At 36.5% G+C, this 16,465-nt stretch overlaps 2 protein-coding genes across 3 annotated transcripts; one reads left to right on the forward strand and one right to left on the reverse strand.

Moving 5' to 3' along the window:
• Nucleotides 1–6,338: 6,338 nt before the first annotated feature.
• Nucleotides 6,339–10,246, reverse strand: LOC103400502 (probable chlorophyll(ide) b reductase NYC1, chloroplastic). The gene is made up of 10 exons (XM_008339161.4): nucleotides 9,628–10,246; nucleotides 8,992–9,070; nucleotides 8,763–8,898; nucleotides 8,508–8,582; nucleotides 8,193–8,385; nucleotides 8,054–8,122; nucleotides 7,639–7,778; nucleotides 7,383–7,505; nucleotides 7,042–7,234; nucleotides 6,339–6,823 (listed from the first exon to the last, which is right to left on the reverse strand). Exons 1-10 carry the CDS (start codon nucleotides 9,994–9,996, stop codon nucleotides 6,638–6,640), a joined length of 1,563 nt encoding a protein of 520 aa, XP_008337383.3. The 5' UTR covers nucleotides 9,997–10,246; the 3' UTR covers nucleotides 6,339–6,637.
• A 2,819-nt stretch (nucleotides 10,247–13,065) lies between these two features.
• On the forward strand, nucleotides 13,066–16,456 carry LOC103400503 (protein CfxQ homolog). 2 transcript variants are annotated; one of them, XM_008339162.4, is made up of 7 exons: nucleotides 13,066–13,402; nucleotides 14,212–14,322; nucleotides 14,462–14,560; nucleotides 14,666–14,776; nucleotides 14,865–15,168; nucleotides 15,329–15,468; nucleotides 15,568–16,456. In XM_008339162.4, exons 1-7 carry the CDS (start codon nucleotides 13,265–13,267, stop codon nucleotides 16,102–16,104), a joined length of 1,440 nt encoding a protein of 479 aa, XP_008337384.3. In that variant the 5' UTR covers nucleotides 13,066–13,264; the 3' UTR covers nucleotides 16,105–16,456. The 2 variants fall into 2 exon arrangements, with proteins under 2 accessions (XP_008337384.3, XP_070670801.1); XM_070814700.1 differs by having other exon boundaries at nucleotides 13,116–13,402; nucleotides 14,212–14,326.
• Nucleotides 16,457–16,465: the final 9 nt, after the last annotated feature.

The following is a 16,465-nucleotide window of genomic DNA, read 5'->3' on the forward strand; positions in this document are numbered from 1 at the left end:
TTAGGAAGGGTGATAATGTTCTTACCCAATTCCGAATTTTTTTTTTCTCTAACCTTGTATGTCATACCAGATTTTTAGCAATTTGTGCCCATTTTGCATTTTCATCGATGTTGAAATTCGTAAGTTATATACAATTTTGATATACTGTTAAAATTATTTTATAGAATACCTATATACTAATTGTATGGTACAAAAACACCTAAAAACTACAGGAAATTCAGCAAAACCTAAGATTATCTACCATGAACTTTTTCCCTTGGAAATGTCATAAGATTCACAAACCATACTTTTTTTAGAGAGAGAGGGGGAGAGAGAGAGAAAGAGAGTAGTTGATAATACATTAGGGCAGTTCTGCTAAAGTGGGATTGATTCACTTAACTAGTTTTCAGACGTAGTTCTAGATCATGAAAATTTCAAACAAGAAAGGAACAAGAGAGACAGAACAACTGGTTTGGTTTGAACTTTGATCTATTTGCAGCTGCTTCCCCTGCCACAATTGCTGAGCGTCGCTCCATCGTTTTTAACCTAATTATTTTTATTTGGGATAAGGAGGAACTGGTGCATGCATTTATATACAGTGCAGTAGTTGATGCATAGGTTAGAGCAAGTCCACCGGAGTGGACTTTGCCCAGGACCCAGCACAAAAACAAGGCCAGCACCCTGTCAACCAAGTCCACCCCCTCAACTTGACTGGTACCCAACCCGAGCTGGGCTCTGGACCAGCCCAAAAGAGACTGAGCAAGAAGCCGGGCTGTTGGCCTGGCGCGTGCACGACAAGCGCGCCTGGGCGCGAGTAGCCGACAGGGCTGTCAGCCCACTTGTGCTCCGGATCCCATCAGCGACGTGGCATGCTTATATCCGCTGGATTTCCAACGGCTAGTTTTTCTAGACCGTTGGATTTCCAACGGTAAAAAAAATTTAAATTTTACTTTTAAAATAGACCGTCCGATCACAGATCAACGGTCCACGTTAATTAACTAAATTAAAATTTATTAAAAATACATAAAAAATATTAAAAAATACAGAAAATTTTAAAAAAATTTATTTATTTTTTCTATAAATACCTAACTCTCATCTTCTACCTTACACCACATTTCAATATTTTCTACACTTTCTACCAAAGCTTTCATATACTTTTTGTGTGAAAAAAAAATACCAAAAAACTTGTGGTTGAAGAATAAAGTGTATTTGATGAGTTTATGTAATTTCATTTTAGTGTGTTTTTTTTTATAGTTTATTTGATGAGTATGTAATTTTATTTTAGTGTGTTTTTTTTTTAAGTTTATTTGAAATTTTATCTGAAATTGGTTAAAAATCTTATCCGAAATAAACTTAAAAAAAAAAAACACACCAAATAAATGCGCTGGGTGCCAGCGCATTTTTTTAGGGGTGGAGATGCTTGGCCTATTACTGTTCGCTTCAGTCTATTACTGTTCACTTGAGTGGATAAATGTGCTGGGTGCTGGCGCAAAGTCCTTAGGGGTGGACTTGCTCTTAAGTTAGCAAAACAAAGGTTGCATTTTGTAACACTGCCTCGAGAGGAAAAGGCACATGAAGAATAAAATATAAGGAATTTTAACAAAACATTTTTGGTATCGTTTACTTTTAACGAAAAAACATATTTTACCTTTTCGTAGTATTATTCACTACACATTTATTTGTTATTTTTCATTAAAATTAAAGTTTTTATTTTATACTTTTCGTTAGTTTTCCTTAAAATATATGATTAACAACTTAAGCTTTATAATTAATTGTCATGGAAAGTGAAAAGTATACTATTATCGATCTTACATCGTGTTAGGGTTTTTTATTATTTAGGTATAAAGTGATAAGTAGGATTTGAACCTAATATCAACACTCAATCACTTGTTATTTCATTATTTCAATTATCTATTGTTCTTCTATTCCAATACTTCTGAGCAAGACATGAGTAACCTAAAATATAAATTTATCGTTCACTCATATTATAACACGTGATTTAATAATACAACTATTGCCGTATCAAACAACACAATAGGGGCTCGTTTATAAGTGTTTTAAAAAATGACTGAAAGTGTTTTTGGTGAAAATGTTTTTAAAATCAATTCCTAGTAAAAATACAAGTAAATTCTGAAAAAGAACTTTAAAATGTTTTTTGAACTCAAAAAATCATTATCTTTTGTGACCAAACGAGCTCTTTATCTTTTGTAAACAAAACGAGTGTCCATAGCTTATTTTTTTTATAAAAATTATAGAAACAAGATTCAAGGCAAGTATGCAATATGTCTAATGTCTTTTCCCTTTATATATTAAAAAGGAGAATTATATATGGGTCAAGGCATAGAGAATACCAATATGAAAGTGAGTTGTACAAATTAACTCTATCAATAACGTTACTCAGATAGCATAAAAGAAGGCAATACGTTGTGAATTAGTCAAGGATTAGGTGTTCCTAATTTATCTGATTTGGAATTTTAATCCTTTTGTGGCATATATATATATATATATATATATATATATATAGAGGTAGCTGTTACTCTAAACCCACACCAGCTGGACACCAACACCTAAACCCACACTCAACCAAGTTGACAACCGCATGCTTGCTACATAACAGAGGGATATGGTATGCTTGATAATCGTCTTCTAAAATGAGCGTTGAATTCTAATTGAAAGTATTAATCTGCATTTTATATTCTCTTTAAGAATATGTTTTTTACTTGCTAAAGTACTTTAAGAATAGTTTACCAAAAAAAAAAAGGGGCTCTTAGAGATTAGTCCTTATCAAAGATAATTTTTTGAATAAAACCTAAGAGGTTTTCAGTATTTAAAAATGATCCTTTATTTCAATGCACCATGACATGTCATCTATACAAATACCACAATTTTTACCACTATTTACATGCCTGCCACTTAAATGTTAGTATTGTAACGTCAACATTTTTGCTCTTATATTTGTAACAGTCAACATTAGAGAGAGATTTAGAGAGAGAGCGCGTTTCATCTGGTATTAAAGCTGTAATCAATGAAAAATTTCAAATTTTCCAACATGCTGTCTCCTCTCACAAACATGTTGTTCTTTTGTCATAATCATAAGCTATATATGTTGTGGAATATGTGTTTAGCTGTCATAATCAACACACACGGGGTGATACTTGTATAGCTTGTTTCGTATGGTGTGCATGTTTTGGTCCGATAAGTTTCATTGTTTTAGCAAGAATTGATTTTTACAATGCACACCATGTGTTTGTTGAAAGACCTTTTGTGGAGATTTTGTATATGTTGGTGCTTGTTTCATTCGGTACGGTCAATTAGGTTCCCTCCATTAGGTACGGTCAGTTAGGTCCTCTTCATTCGGTACGGTCAGTTAGGTACACTAAATGGTTTCCGTTACGGTACTTTTCTCTACATACAAATCAGTTCTTTTCGTTTATACTTTGACTCATTTTTAATTTATAGAGTGTAGGACTATTAAAAAAATGAAAGCATTTGAGACAGCGTAAAGGATAAATGAGATTGAAAACATTGCAAAATGGCAAGTAGAATATGATGTGAAGCAGAGGGATGAAAGCTCATTGAAAAATAGTGTACTGTGCATCTTAGTTGGGAAGGGAATGAGGATATGGCCTAAAGATTTTGCTGGCTGTGCAATGCCATCATATATTTTTGTAATTTTTTTTACGGTCGTTTAGGTTTGGAATGGGTAGTTAGGTACGTTGTGTATGTTTAGATCTTCTCCATTCGGTATGATCAATTAGGTTCCCTTCATTCGGTACGACCAATTAAGTCCCCTCCATTTGGTACTATCATTTAGGCATTTATCTATACCGAAGGGCAATATAGGTAAACTAAAATTATAACAAATTTGTAAAAAAATAATTAAATATGACATGGACTATATAATCTGACGTCGACATGAGTCAAAGGACTATTTTTAGTTTTTAATCTTCAATACGGTATTTTTGAAATGTTAATCTTATTTAGGGATTAAAATGAAGTTTTCTAAAAAAAAAAAGTACTTTAAGAATAAAGAGTTGAACTTGCAAGACGTGGAGATAGCCACATTGATTATATATAGTAGATATAAATATGCCTCCTCCCTCCCATGCATCCGTATTTGAATCCATGTTTAAGTTAGCGCTTATATAAAAATTAAAAAAATTAAAAGTTAGAAGTCTTTTCAGTAAATACAATGAACTGTTTTACTGAAACTAAAAGTTTCTCAGCATGTTTGAGTTGCATTTGAGTAGATTATCAATGCATTTTGAAAGATTCACCTAATGTACAACGTCATTTCTTGAACAGTTTTATCTTCTACAATGATAACAATACAAGATTAAGTTCCTAAAACCTATATGCTTTGATCAACTAATTAACTTTCTCAGTTGTAAATCTTCAAGTCATGGAATAACTTAACGGTTTAAATATGAGAAGCCAAGTGGCATGCAAAACCCTAGATAGTTGTCCATATATATATCGGAGGCAGATTGTCTGTTCTCCTGTTATGGTGCCCTTCCTATCCTCTCATATTTGTACGGTCACGGTTAAGTCACGTCAACATTTTATATTTCTATTACTTTTTGTCTTATTATTCTATAAAAAAATCAATATAAAATGTTGACATGACTTAACCTTGACCGCACAAATAAGAGGGGATGGAAATGGCACCATAACAAGAGGGCAGACAATATGCCTCCATATGTATCCATGCATGGACTATGGTTGGAAGGGAGTAGGATTCTCTTTCCTCTTTTTTTTTCCTTCCATTCCCTCCCCTTCTAATTGAAAAATCACGATTAAACCACGTCAACATTTTATATTAATTTTTTATAGCAAAAGAAAGATAAAATAAAAGAATGTGAGATGATGGAAGAAAAGTGAATGAAAAGAGAGAGAGAGAGAGAGAGAGAGAGAGAGAGTCCTAATCCGGCAGGGAGAACTGGTCCTATATTCGTATGGCGGCAACGGCAGGTAGCACAAATTGCAGGCGGCAAGTCAATTCCGAAAAAATGAGCAGCAACACTTGGTCAAATCAAATGTCACATCCTTTACGTCCGCAATTAGTGGATTTGCGTCGATTATTTCATGTTTAATTAATTTTAATTAGTTAGATTAATATACCATTGTTTGTCTAAACTCTACTTCAGGAAGCTTCCTAAGTCTCTCAGTATGTATTTTTCTGTTACACCAAACATACAATCATAAACCGATCTTTGTTTTAAGCTTTCAGTTCAAAGCCAAGGTCAAAATTGTACCCTAATCCAAATGATGCCTTACAAGTTGTGTTAGAAAATGTCATTCTCACATGGTTGGATCCATCGCGAGGACTATGGTGTAGTTAGTCATGGCGAGTATTGTGGAGTTAGTCATGGCGTATTGTGTCCGACTTTCTCACATAATGCGGGGTTGAAATTTGAATGAGAGAGAGGTTGAATTTGCCCTGGCCTCGCATGGGATGGTTCATTATAGGGATGTACTATCCACACACCTCTTTTTACTTCTCACACATCGTTTATTAATTTCTGTATGTTGATCTTCTTCAATTCATTTAATCCGACGACCAAAAATTAAAAAGAGTATGTGAGAAGTAAAATAGAGTGTGTGGATATTACATCCCTTCGTTCTAATCAACTTCTCATAATTAGTGCCATGACATTGACTTTTATTTTATTTTGACTAAAGTGGAAGAAATATAAAGATATATGTCAAATTAAAATATTTTTTAGTTATTTAAGAAAATTAAGTGCGTCCATAATTTAGTAGTAAAATAATGAATTAAGTGAAAAAATAAATAAAAGAAACATGTAGGCCTGATATTAAAATAAACAAAAACAAAATTGACGTTACCTTCATATTTTAGTCGTGAAACGGAAAATATCATTTCATGTAGAACTTTTAACATTATTTTTAAAACTATAAAATCACCTTTTTATTAAACAGTTCACGTAATATTTTTGACATTTCTCTAACGATGCTCTTAGCTCAATCCAGCTATATACTTTATTTTATTTATTTCCAATAAGTATTGTTACGTTTCTTTTTATGGCAATTAAAAACCATAACCAAAGCCGTCCTCCTTAACCAACAGGCTTTTAAATATGCTTTAAAGTCTTCCTTGCTTATTTAACATCACTAATAAAATAATTTATGTATTTGGCCAACTTGGTTAAGTTCAGATTTGCAAAAGCGAAAAAAACATTTTCGTAAGTGTTTGAGATTTAGCCTAAGCGGAGAAGGTGAGTAGATGTTCATCGAAAACATGAACACCGTACAAAAAGAAGGAAAGAGAGACAATGGCAGAGCTGATTTCACGGTGCATCTTTTCGATTTACGCCTTGGAAGCATTACTAATCTTAGCATGTACAAATTGGAATCAAATATTACTATGAACTACTCAAGTTTTTACATGATTTTGCATATAGAACCCCCCACAAAGCTCGGATTTGTAAACGATGCGTAGCAGTCAAATCGATTTACGATGATCTACAATGAATGCTTTAAAATGATTAGTGTCCGATCGATGCAGGGTAGAAAAATGGTACCCTGCATCTTCGGTCGCATACGTTGTTCTGAGCAATGTCTGGTCTGGTCCGGTCCTTCATAACTAGTATCTGCCTGAGGTAATTCCTAGTGGTTTCGGTTTTGAGTTGCGGAAAACTCAAGTACCAGGCAAGTTGCTGCTGGTGCTAGAGAGGATGATGAAGGCACAGACAACAGAGAGTGAGAAGACAGACACCCAAGTGTTCTCTGTGTACATATCCATTGCATCAGTGAAGTAAAAACGGGTGCGGTTTTCTGCCCAGTTCCGAAGCCGGTCTGCTTCTGCTGCGTACAGTGCCTTGCCCTGCAAGTTATACCAGAATCAGTTTTCGATTGTTTGCAACTACGGATATCTATCAATCATGGCACTGCACTGTTGGAATGACCATAAGTCCCAGATTGTATACCTAAAGCATCACTAATTTAACTATTTAAGTATCTGAAGAACTCGATTTGTCACAATGCATACAAGTGCAGTAACATCGCATATCTTACACTTCGCAACAAAAGTCAAATAGTTACCTGTTCATCAAACCAGCGACCACGTCGCAGCCATGCGGTTACTAAAGCAAGTAAGATCCTAGGAGGTGTCAAGTAATTGATGGCCTTTCCTGTTCCCTTCACAACTCGCATCCGTGGAACTAAAGTTCTAGCTACTGTTTCAGGAAGCTCGCATATGAAGTTAAACATTTGTTTATTCTTCAAAGAAGAGCCACTGAAAACAAGCAATAGACAATTCATCAGATCCTAGCACGAACAAAACCTTTTTCAAAGAAGATTAAAAACTTTAATATTCAGCTCATGAGGTGAACAATCTCTTTTAACAAGTTTACATCCTGAAAATAAAAATTCATCAAGTGTACCTCAGAAGCAGATCTGTAAGAACCATGCCTGGAGATGCTGTGTGCACTCCTACTTTGGACCCCTTGCACTCCTTTAAAAGTGATGATTGAAGCTGTCTAAGACCACACTTCGTAGATCCATAGCTAAAGTTTGAGGAGATAAAATAGCATAAGTATCAACGTATAATTGTCACCACAATTGCGAAAAATAGGTGACAGTTCAGCCTCCTCCCACAAAAGAAAAGGCTATTATCCATCAACAAGTCAAGGCACTCACACAGCTGTCAAAGGGGTACTTGATCCCCCAGAGCCTGCTCCATCCATATTAAATATATGCCCACCTTTGGCCTGATTCATCATTATACGCATCGCTTCTTGAGTGCAAAGTATAGACCCAACCAGGTTTGTTGAGACAATCTGACATAAAATTAGAAGGTTTAAACTAAATCAGTGAAACATTTTGAAATGATTATGCATTGTCAATATTCAGAAGAACAAATTTCTAGTCACATGAATGTGATCATGTTTTTATTCCAGACTCGTGCACATGGGTGCTAGGGTGTGCCTGGAGTTAGGAAGAGAGAGAGAGAGAGAGAGAGAGAGAGAGAGAGAGAGAGAGAGCGTGTGTGTGTGGTCTATTGCCCTCTCTTCACATAACAACCACAACAGAGAGCCATTGTTTTTGCAAATACCTGCTTAATGTCTTCGTCTGTAAACTGAAGCAAGGGTCTAAATCCTTTATTAGCCCCAGCATTGTTTATCTGTGAAAGAGGTTACCAATCAGATAGTTTCGAAGTGATAAGCATCGACTCGATGGTTTCAAAAGCTTACCCAAATGTCAATATGACCGAGTTCACTAACAGCAAAATTTGCCAGTTTCTGCACATCGCCAGCTTCACAAACATCACATGCTATGCCAACTACATTTGCATGTTTCAGGTTCTTGGATAAGCCGCCTGCACTGTTTATACCTTCCTTTAGGTTTTCCTCAAGCTCTCTGACAGTTGCTTGTACAGACTCGGGGCTGCCTTGACATGATTCAGTAGTCAGTTGAGGTGGCAGTAGTACTATTTATAACACCATAACCATGGCATAAACCTGTACACAAGTTTATACAAAAACACATATCATAAATCTAAGTATCACCTTCGAGAAGCGACAACCACACGATCTCCAGAAAGAAGAAATTCACGAGCAAGTGCTTTTCCAAGTCCCCTTGTGCTGTACCAGCCAATCAAAAGACACAAAAAACATGTAAATCATACATTTATGCATTGTATATGAAAATATTATACTAGATCAATCTTCGTGATACTACGGAATTAAAAAGCCTCTTCCACCAGTCCCACAACTCCTTACACAATTTATTAAGAAGAAGAGCAAGCGAGAGAGAGTATCTACCTTCCACTGATGACAACATTTCGTGGACCAGCTCGACAGTGATCCTCTAAAACCATGTTAGATCCAACCATAGTTCCGATAATAATTCCACCAAGCCAGCTATACCAAACTAGCTCATTCAAATCACTGTCTCCACCTTCAAAAAAACATCCAATAAATTAGAGGTCTACATATGGAACATTACATTTCGGACAGATAATATGAAACCAAATAGTAACATGCTTCTAACCTGACAACTGAAACCCAATTGCTAGTATAACTCCTGTGCTCATCATGGTCACAATATATCTTCCGATTTGAACGGCAGCCTATTTTTAAAGACACTTAGAAGCATGTCAGAATCCTGATGAACAAGACAACCTTGAAACGATCTATCATTACTTGAAAGATGTCTTTCATAAATCTCACTGAAAAAAAAAATTGACAAAATCTTGAGGCTTAAACTTCGTAGTACAGTCTTGCTTCCCTAAAGTTCAGTGATGAAAGATAAATCTTGAGGGGTTAACTTCATTTCTCTTTTCATTTGTTGATAAGAATTTGAATAACAACCCTAACAGAACAATCATTTCGAAAAGTTCAGTTTCCTCCTTGGATTTTCTCAGCAACCAAACACCAAAAAAAAAAACAAGTTTATGAAAGCTTCAAAATTTAAAATCTGAATCATTTTCCTCCTTGGATTTTCCCACCCAAAAAATGTTTCAAACTTCAAGGTTTAAAATCCCAAACAAACTTTTCTTTGCTTGGATTTTCTCAGAAACCAAACAAAAAATAAACAAATACATGCTCCAACTAAACAAATCATAATTAATTAACTCATAAAACTGCTAATTAAACGAAAACAAAAACCAGCAAAAACATTACTTACAGATTGACAGACCTCCTCCAACTTGGCTACCGCGTTCCTGTACTCCTCCCCATCTCTAAACCCCACACCAAAACCCCCCAAAACACTAGATTTCAAAGATTTCAAAATCCCAGTCCCACCTCCCTTCTTCAAATTCCCGCGCTTTCTCGCACTTTCCTCCTCTCCCTCCTCCGCACCCCCTCCGTTATCCTCCCCCCTGAACGACCTGCACGGTTTCAAGGAAAACCCATTTCGCCCCGCGGGCAGCAGCCCCCCGGACCGCCGAAAACCCGACCCCATTATCAACTCCGGGCCGGTTCCGCGGTGGATCTTGAAGTTGAAGTGTTCCAGGCTCTGTGGGCATACGTGGAGCCTCGCAACCATGGCCATTGCAGATAACAACACAGTGGCTGAAAGTGCCTCAAAATGTGGCTCCAATATCTTGAGCTTTCTACCGAATTTTCGGTCGAAAAATCATCTAATTTAATTTAATCTAATTTGTTTAAAAGACTGATGGAAAACTTACGTTAAATAATAAAATTTAAATTTAAAATTTGGGCTGTTGGGTGACGGAAATTGTCTTGTTGCGGCGGAAGATATTATTCGCGGGAGATTTGGGGAGGAGAGTGGCAGCGTGCGCGCAAGGAGGTGCGTGATGACCACAAGTTAGGGGAACCTCATCTGCCCAGTTATTGGGTGACACGTGTCGCTGTATGTCTGTGTCATCGTGTCGCTTTTGCGTTGGCTAGATGGGAAGATCAAAGACGAGTCTTGTGAAACACGGCTCTGATTGAGTGGTGTAATGGCAACTGCTGACCGTTGGATTAGCAAGGGAAGTTTAACACATCATCGACTCGGGCCCAAGTTGTATATTTAAGACAGATTAGGCCCAACCATTTGCAGTTATGTTGGATTGGGCCAAACCATGAATTGGTCTTATTTAAACTTTCTTCTTTCGATCCAGCCCTAACTTTTCCGAGCCCGATCCATGTCCTTAAAAAGTTAATTTCTGCCCCTTGGTCTTTTTGAATTCATCTGATCTGACGGCCGAAAATTAGAAGGGTCTGTGAAAAGTAAAAAGAAGCGTGTAGATATCACATCCCAAGTAATATTGCTCATCTCTTCCTTCTTCCTTCTCCCTACTTCAATACATACGTAGAACTCATCCAAAATGCACAAAAACGTATCAAAATGTGATCAATAATAAATTTAAGAGATGTCATTAGTTTGTACATTTATTTTTTCTTTCTATCCTTTAAATTAAATAAATCAAAAGAGTACGAGAATTGAAAAAGAATCAAATCAAATGACGAAAACAATACAAAAGGTAAAAACAGATGTATAAATACCTATCGGAAGGAGCCGTGGATTTTTCACAAGAGTAAAAGAAGGGAACGACAGTTTGTGCTGGGCTCACAAGGCTCACGTGTTCTCAAGAATAATATTACCATTATTGTGTGTTTTTTAGTTTCTTGGTAAAACATTATATGTCTTATTTTAATGTTCGGTGATTATGATAATGGAATGAAGAATCATAGATTCATTATTCTGATTAACCAGTTAAGCAAATAAATCACCTTCACCCATTTTATTTGCTGTCACCATCCATGTCCATGAAAAGCCATTGTTGGAATTGGGTTTGTCAATTTCTTGCCTTTAAAAAAAATTTGTTGTTATTAACGGAAAGTAGAGAATTCAAAACTATTAGAATAATTTAAGAAATGAGGATTTTTCTTGTGTTTATATTGTATATTGCTAAAAATTTAAGTGCAGTAATACGGATGAGCCACATGCTAATGCAGTGGCGAAGCCACGTGAGGGCAAGGAGTGGCGGCCGCCACTCCCCTCGCCGGAAAACAAGTCCAGGAGCGGTGGTTTCGCCCCTCTGGTCCCGTCGAAAATGCTTGTTGGTGCGGTGGTTCCATCTATGTTCATCTGGATCTGGGTTTGTTGCTGGTACGCAGCTCTGCTGCGTTTGGTTTTATATTTTTCTCAAAAGCCAGACCAAACGACACCGTTTAGTCCTAGTTAAAAAAAATTCCTTTAATGCAACGACATCGTTTAGTTATAGAATTGAAAAATAAAATTAATCAGATGGCAGCAGAATAGATCCCAGCAAGCAGCCTTATTCCCTTGCTACCAGACATTAAGGCTTCAACTTCAAGCTTTTAAGCCATCCAAGCCGTAAGCAGCTAGCCTCCAGCCGCCATTCTTGGCCCCCTTTCTCTTAGATGAAGTTTTTAATTTCCAAATTTATGTTAGCCTTAACCCTAATTGCTTATTTAATTTGAAATTTTGTTTATTTGACGTAGAATCATAGAGTAATTAATCAATATGGTTATTAATTATTGAATATGAATATGAAATCTTATAATTATTGATGAATAAACTTGTTATTTAAAGTAAAAATTGAATTCTTGATTATTCTCATTGATATTGATTAATTGAATTGAATTTTGTTTAATGAATAATTTATATGATATTGGTATTGATTAAGAATCTAAGACTTTTTTTCCATAGTATACAATTACATAATGAAATGATACTATAAGAAACAATGCTTAAACCCTCCTCCAAATATTCCAAGTGGTCATCCTTTAAATATTTCAGGTAGTCCTCTTCGACTATTCCGGGTGGTTCCCAACAAAGTGAGGACACTGAGTTGGATGAAATATTAGCTAATATTTTTTAACATTGCACTCTTTTAAGTTCGCCCCAACCCGCCACTAGTGCTATGGTCTAGTGGTATTTCTCTTCACTTGTAAGTGAGAGGACTTAGGTTCGATTCTCGCCAAAGTCAAATTTGAACCACATTATTGCTAGTTCATTGTCAGGCTTAGCTCATTCCCCTACCCCCTTAGTGTAGATAATATCGTTTGTTCGGAAAAAAAAAAAATAATTCGCCCCTCCCCCCGACAATTCCTGGCTTCGCCACTGTGCTAATGTAAGTTCGCCATGCACCCACCTCTCGAGTGTATGCTTCGACATGAATTACACAAGGCTAAATTGATACACTAGAAATATTTGATAAAATTCCTACCTTCTCTAACGATGCCTAAACCCGCAAATATTAATGAATATTTTCAAATTCCTGTTCTAGATCTATGATCTTTGTTTTAAAAAATTTAAGAAATAGCTTTTTGTCTTTTGATTGGAGTTATTAGTGAACAATAAAAGTTAAATCGTGAAGATAAAATTTTCAAAAACGATTGTTCAAACATAATCACAAAAACTAAAAAGACCTTAATTCAGCTGATAAAAACTATCATTTTCTTTCCGTAAAATATTTGACTTAAAGTGAAACTTCGTTCAAACTGCAAAAGGTTTAGCCAATAAAAATGATTCCTTTTAGGAAAACCTATAGAAACCTAGATGAAAAATGGAGCTCTAGGGATTACCTTTGAGGATTTAAGAAAAAGTGCTAAAAGTGTAAAAAGCCAAAAAAATAAACGCGCATACTTCTTTTGTCCAAAAACATATAATATAAACGCGCATGCCTTGTTTGACGCCTCCAAAATCTATCACTCTCTAAAACCTCTCTCCCCGGTTTTTTCTCAATTCATTTTCGACCATCTTTCTTTTGTCTGTTGTCTGAGAAGGGGAGAGAGAGAGAGAGAGAGTTAGCAAGAACCCACAAGTATACAGGGGGGAAGGAAGGATGCAGAGGCACCCAGATCAACGGTCGAGATCCGCCAGGCCCACCACCATCCACGGCTTCGCTCAGTCCGGCGACCTTCTTGGCTTCCAGAAGCTGCTTCGGGAAACCCCATCTCTTCTCAACGAAAAAAATGCCGTTGTAAGATATCCTTCTCTTGTAAATTTGAATTCACGAAATGGGGTTTTTCATTAATTCGATTTCGTGTCGAAAGCTGACGTCTTTGAAATTCTGGGTGCATTTTGTTTGATGGGTTTTGGAATTCTGGAATGCTTGCCAATTGGGTTGTGAAAATTCAACCCGTTTGATCATGTTTCTTTACCACTTTAATGTAGCATTTGGCTTCTTTGATGGTTAATGTACTAGATTTTCTTGTATTTATAATTGTATGCGGATGTCGGTGCATAAAGGAAGGGAAGTATCGATCTTTTTCTTGGTAAATATATTGTGGTAGAGTCTGTAAAATGGAATGTAGTTGTGGATTATGTACCGTTTGATGTTTTGGGTGGATTGAAGAGAGGCAATTGGGCTGGATCTAAGTGTGTTAAACTGTTCGATGACGGATAAGACAGTTTCTTTTCAGGGTTGTCATTACTGGTAGATGAGCATTTTCCCTACTTGGTTAAGTTAATTGACTTTCATTGCTAAATGGTCTGTGTTGCTAAATTGAAGATCCGATCCCATACCGTATTTAGTTTTTTGTAGGCAAATACTTTTCTTTGGCCAGTTCATAAACCTTAATTTTTATAACTACAGAAAGGGTAGTTCAAGAAAGGAATAAAGAAATGTGAGATTAGGAGGTTTTCTTTGAAGTTCTGGTTAGTAAAACGGCAGGGCATTTCTATTATAATTTGGTGATAATTATGTAGGATAGTATCACTACCATTGGATGTGAATATCAAGTAAGGTTATCTTATCCTCTAATGAATCATTTGTTTCCCTGAATGCAGATGCAACAAACTCCACTTCATGTTTCTGCTGGTTACAACAGGGGTGACATGGTTAAATTCCTTCTTGATTGGCAAGGGCCGAGTGAAGTTGAGTTGGAAGCCAAGAACATGGTAGGTAAAATGTTTATTCTCATGTCTGAATTTTGTATTACCTCAATTGTTTTGAAACTCAATTTTGAAACTGAATTTGTTGTGTATTAATAGATTTCTTATTTGATTTTGGGTGTTAATAACATGTTGAGCTTTGCAGTACGGAGAAACACCATTGCACATGGCAGCAAAGAATGGATGCAATGATGCTGCACGGTTGCTTCTTGTCCATGGTGCTTTTATAGAAGCCAAGGCAAATGTAAGTTTTGTTTCACCCAAGTCAGTTTCTGTTGAGTTTTGGATTTCTAACCATCGTGTCAATGTGCTACTCATGTTTAAAAAGTCTCTTCCTCTGTCCATGCAGAATGGAATGACACCACTACACCTTGCTGTGTGGTACTCACTTACAGCTGAAGAGTTCTCGACTGTCAAAACATTACTAGAGTACAATGCTGATTGCAGTGCTAAGGACGATGTATTGCTCATTTCATTTGCTTGCAACATTCAATTTACTCAAGGATAACATCTAAGTATATGCTAATGCTGTCGCCTTTGAATTGTAGGAGGGCATGACTCCTATACATCACATATCTAAGGGCCGTGCAAATGGAAAGTTGCGGGAACTATTACAGTGGCACTATGAAGAGCAGAGGAGAAAAAAAGCAATTGAAGCATGCAGTGAAACTAAAGCTAAGATGGATGAACTTGAAAATGAGTTATCAAATATTGTTGGTTTGCATGAGCTCAAGGTACAACTACGGAAATGGGCAAAGGGGATGCTTTTGGATGAGAGGCGTAAGGCCCTTGGGCTGAAAGTTGGTGTGAGGAGACCGCCTCATATGGCTTTTCTTGGAAATCCTGGAACTGGTAAGTGATGATTGGATCATGAAACCTATTTCTTTAAAGACAAATTGTAATATAACACTAGCGTTTTCATAAGCGTAAAAAGAAAAAAAAGAGGAATATGCTTTGTTCGGTTACATCTTTGTAGTATCATTATGATAGATATGGTTATTGCTTTCAACAGGTAAGACCATGGTAGCTCGAATTCTTGGAAGATTACTCCATATGGTAGGAATTCTACCTACTGATAAAGTAACAGAAGTACAGAGGACCGATTTGGTTGGGGAATTCGTTGGTCACACTGGACCCAAAACTAGGAGGAAGGTAAGACAATGATCTTTTTGGAACTATTTATGTTCTAATTTCACACCTCTAGGACGTGAGTGCTCTTCTGTGACACCCTAATTGTAATATTCTGCACAGATTAAAGACGCAGAGGGAGGAATCCTTTTTGTTGATGAAGCTTATCGACTAATACCCATGCAGAAGGCAGACGATAAAGACTATGGCTTGGAAGCATTGGAAGAGATCATGTCTGTCATGGATAGTGGAAAAATCGTGGTCATATTTGCAGGATATAGTGAACCAATGAAACGTGTAATTGCTTCAAATGAAGGTTTCTGTCGACGTGTGACCAAGTTTTTCAATTTTAGTGACTTCACTTCGGAAGACCTAGCAAAGATCCTCCATATCAAGATGCATAATCAGACAGAGGAGAGCTTGTTGTATGGATTTCAGTTACACTCTTCGTGCAGTATAGAAGCTGTTGCAGATCTGATTCGAAGAGAGACAACAGAAAAGCAGTGCAAGGAGATGAATGGAGGTTTAGTGGATACGATGTTAGTGAATGCTAGAGAGAGTTTGGATCTTAGGCTCGATTTTGATTGTATAGATACAGACGAACTTAGAACGATCACCCTAGAGGATTTACAAGCAGGCCTTCGGATTTTGTCACAGTGAGGCAGATGTGGCGTAAATTTTGAAATAAAACAAAAGAAAACGATCATGAAATCATAAGCATGCAGAGAAAGCTTTGCAGGTGTACCTCAGATTGATTTGAAATATTCGTTTCTGCAGCTCTCGTTCAATATCTACGCGCGGTCACGATGTTCGGCTGCGGTTTACTGCTGGAGATATAGTGGTTTTCAGGATATTCAGAAATGATTTGATTCATTATGATTTGATTACTTGTTGGCAGGTATTGGTGTAATTGACATTTTTTCTGTGATAGTAGAAAAACCGTTGTTAAAAAGCTTTCAAATTTCAATTGCTTGTTTAAAGTTAATGAGTAAAGAGATATATATTTCACTTACCCGTCCCC

Source organism: Malus domestica, chromosome 15 (genome assembly GCF_042453785.1).
Source record: "Malus domestica chromosome 15, GDT2T_hap1".
NCBI lineage: Eukaryota > Viridiplantae > Streptophyta > Magnoliopsida > Rosales > Rosaceae > Malus > Malus domestica.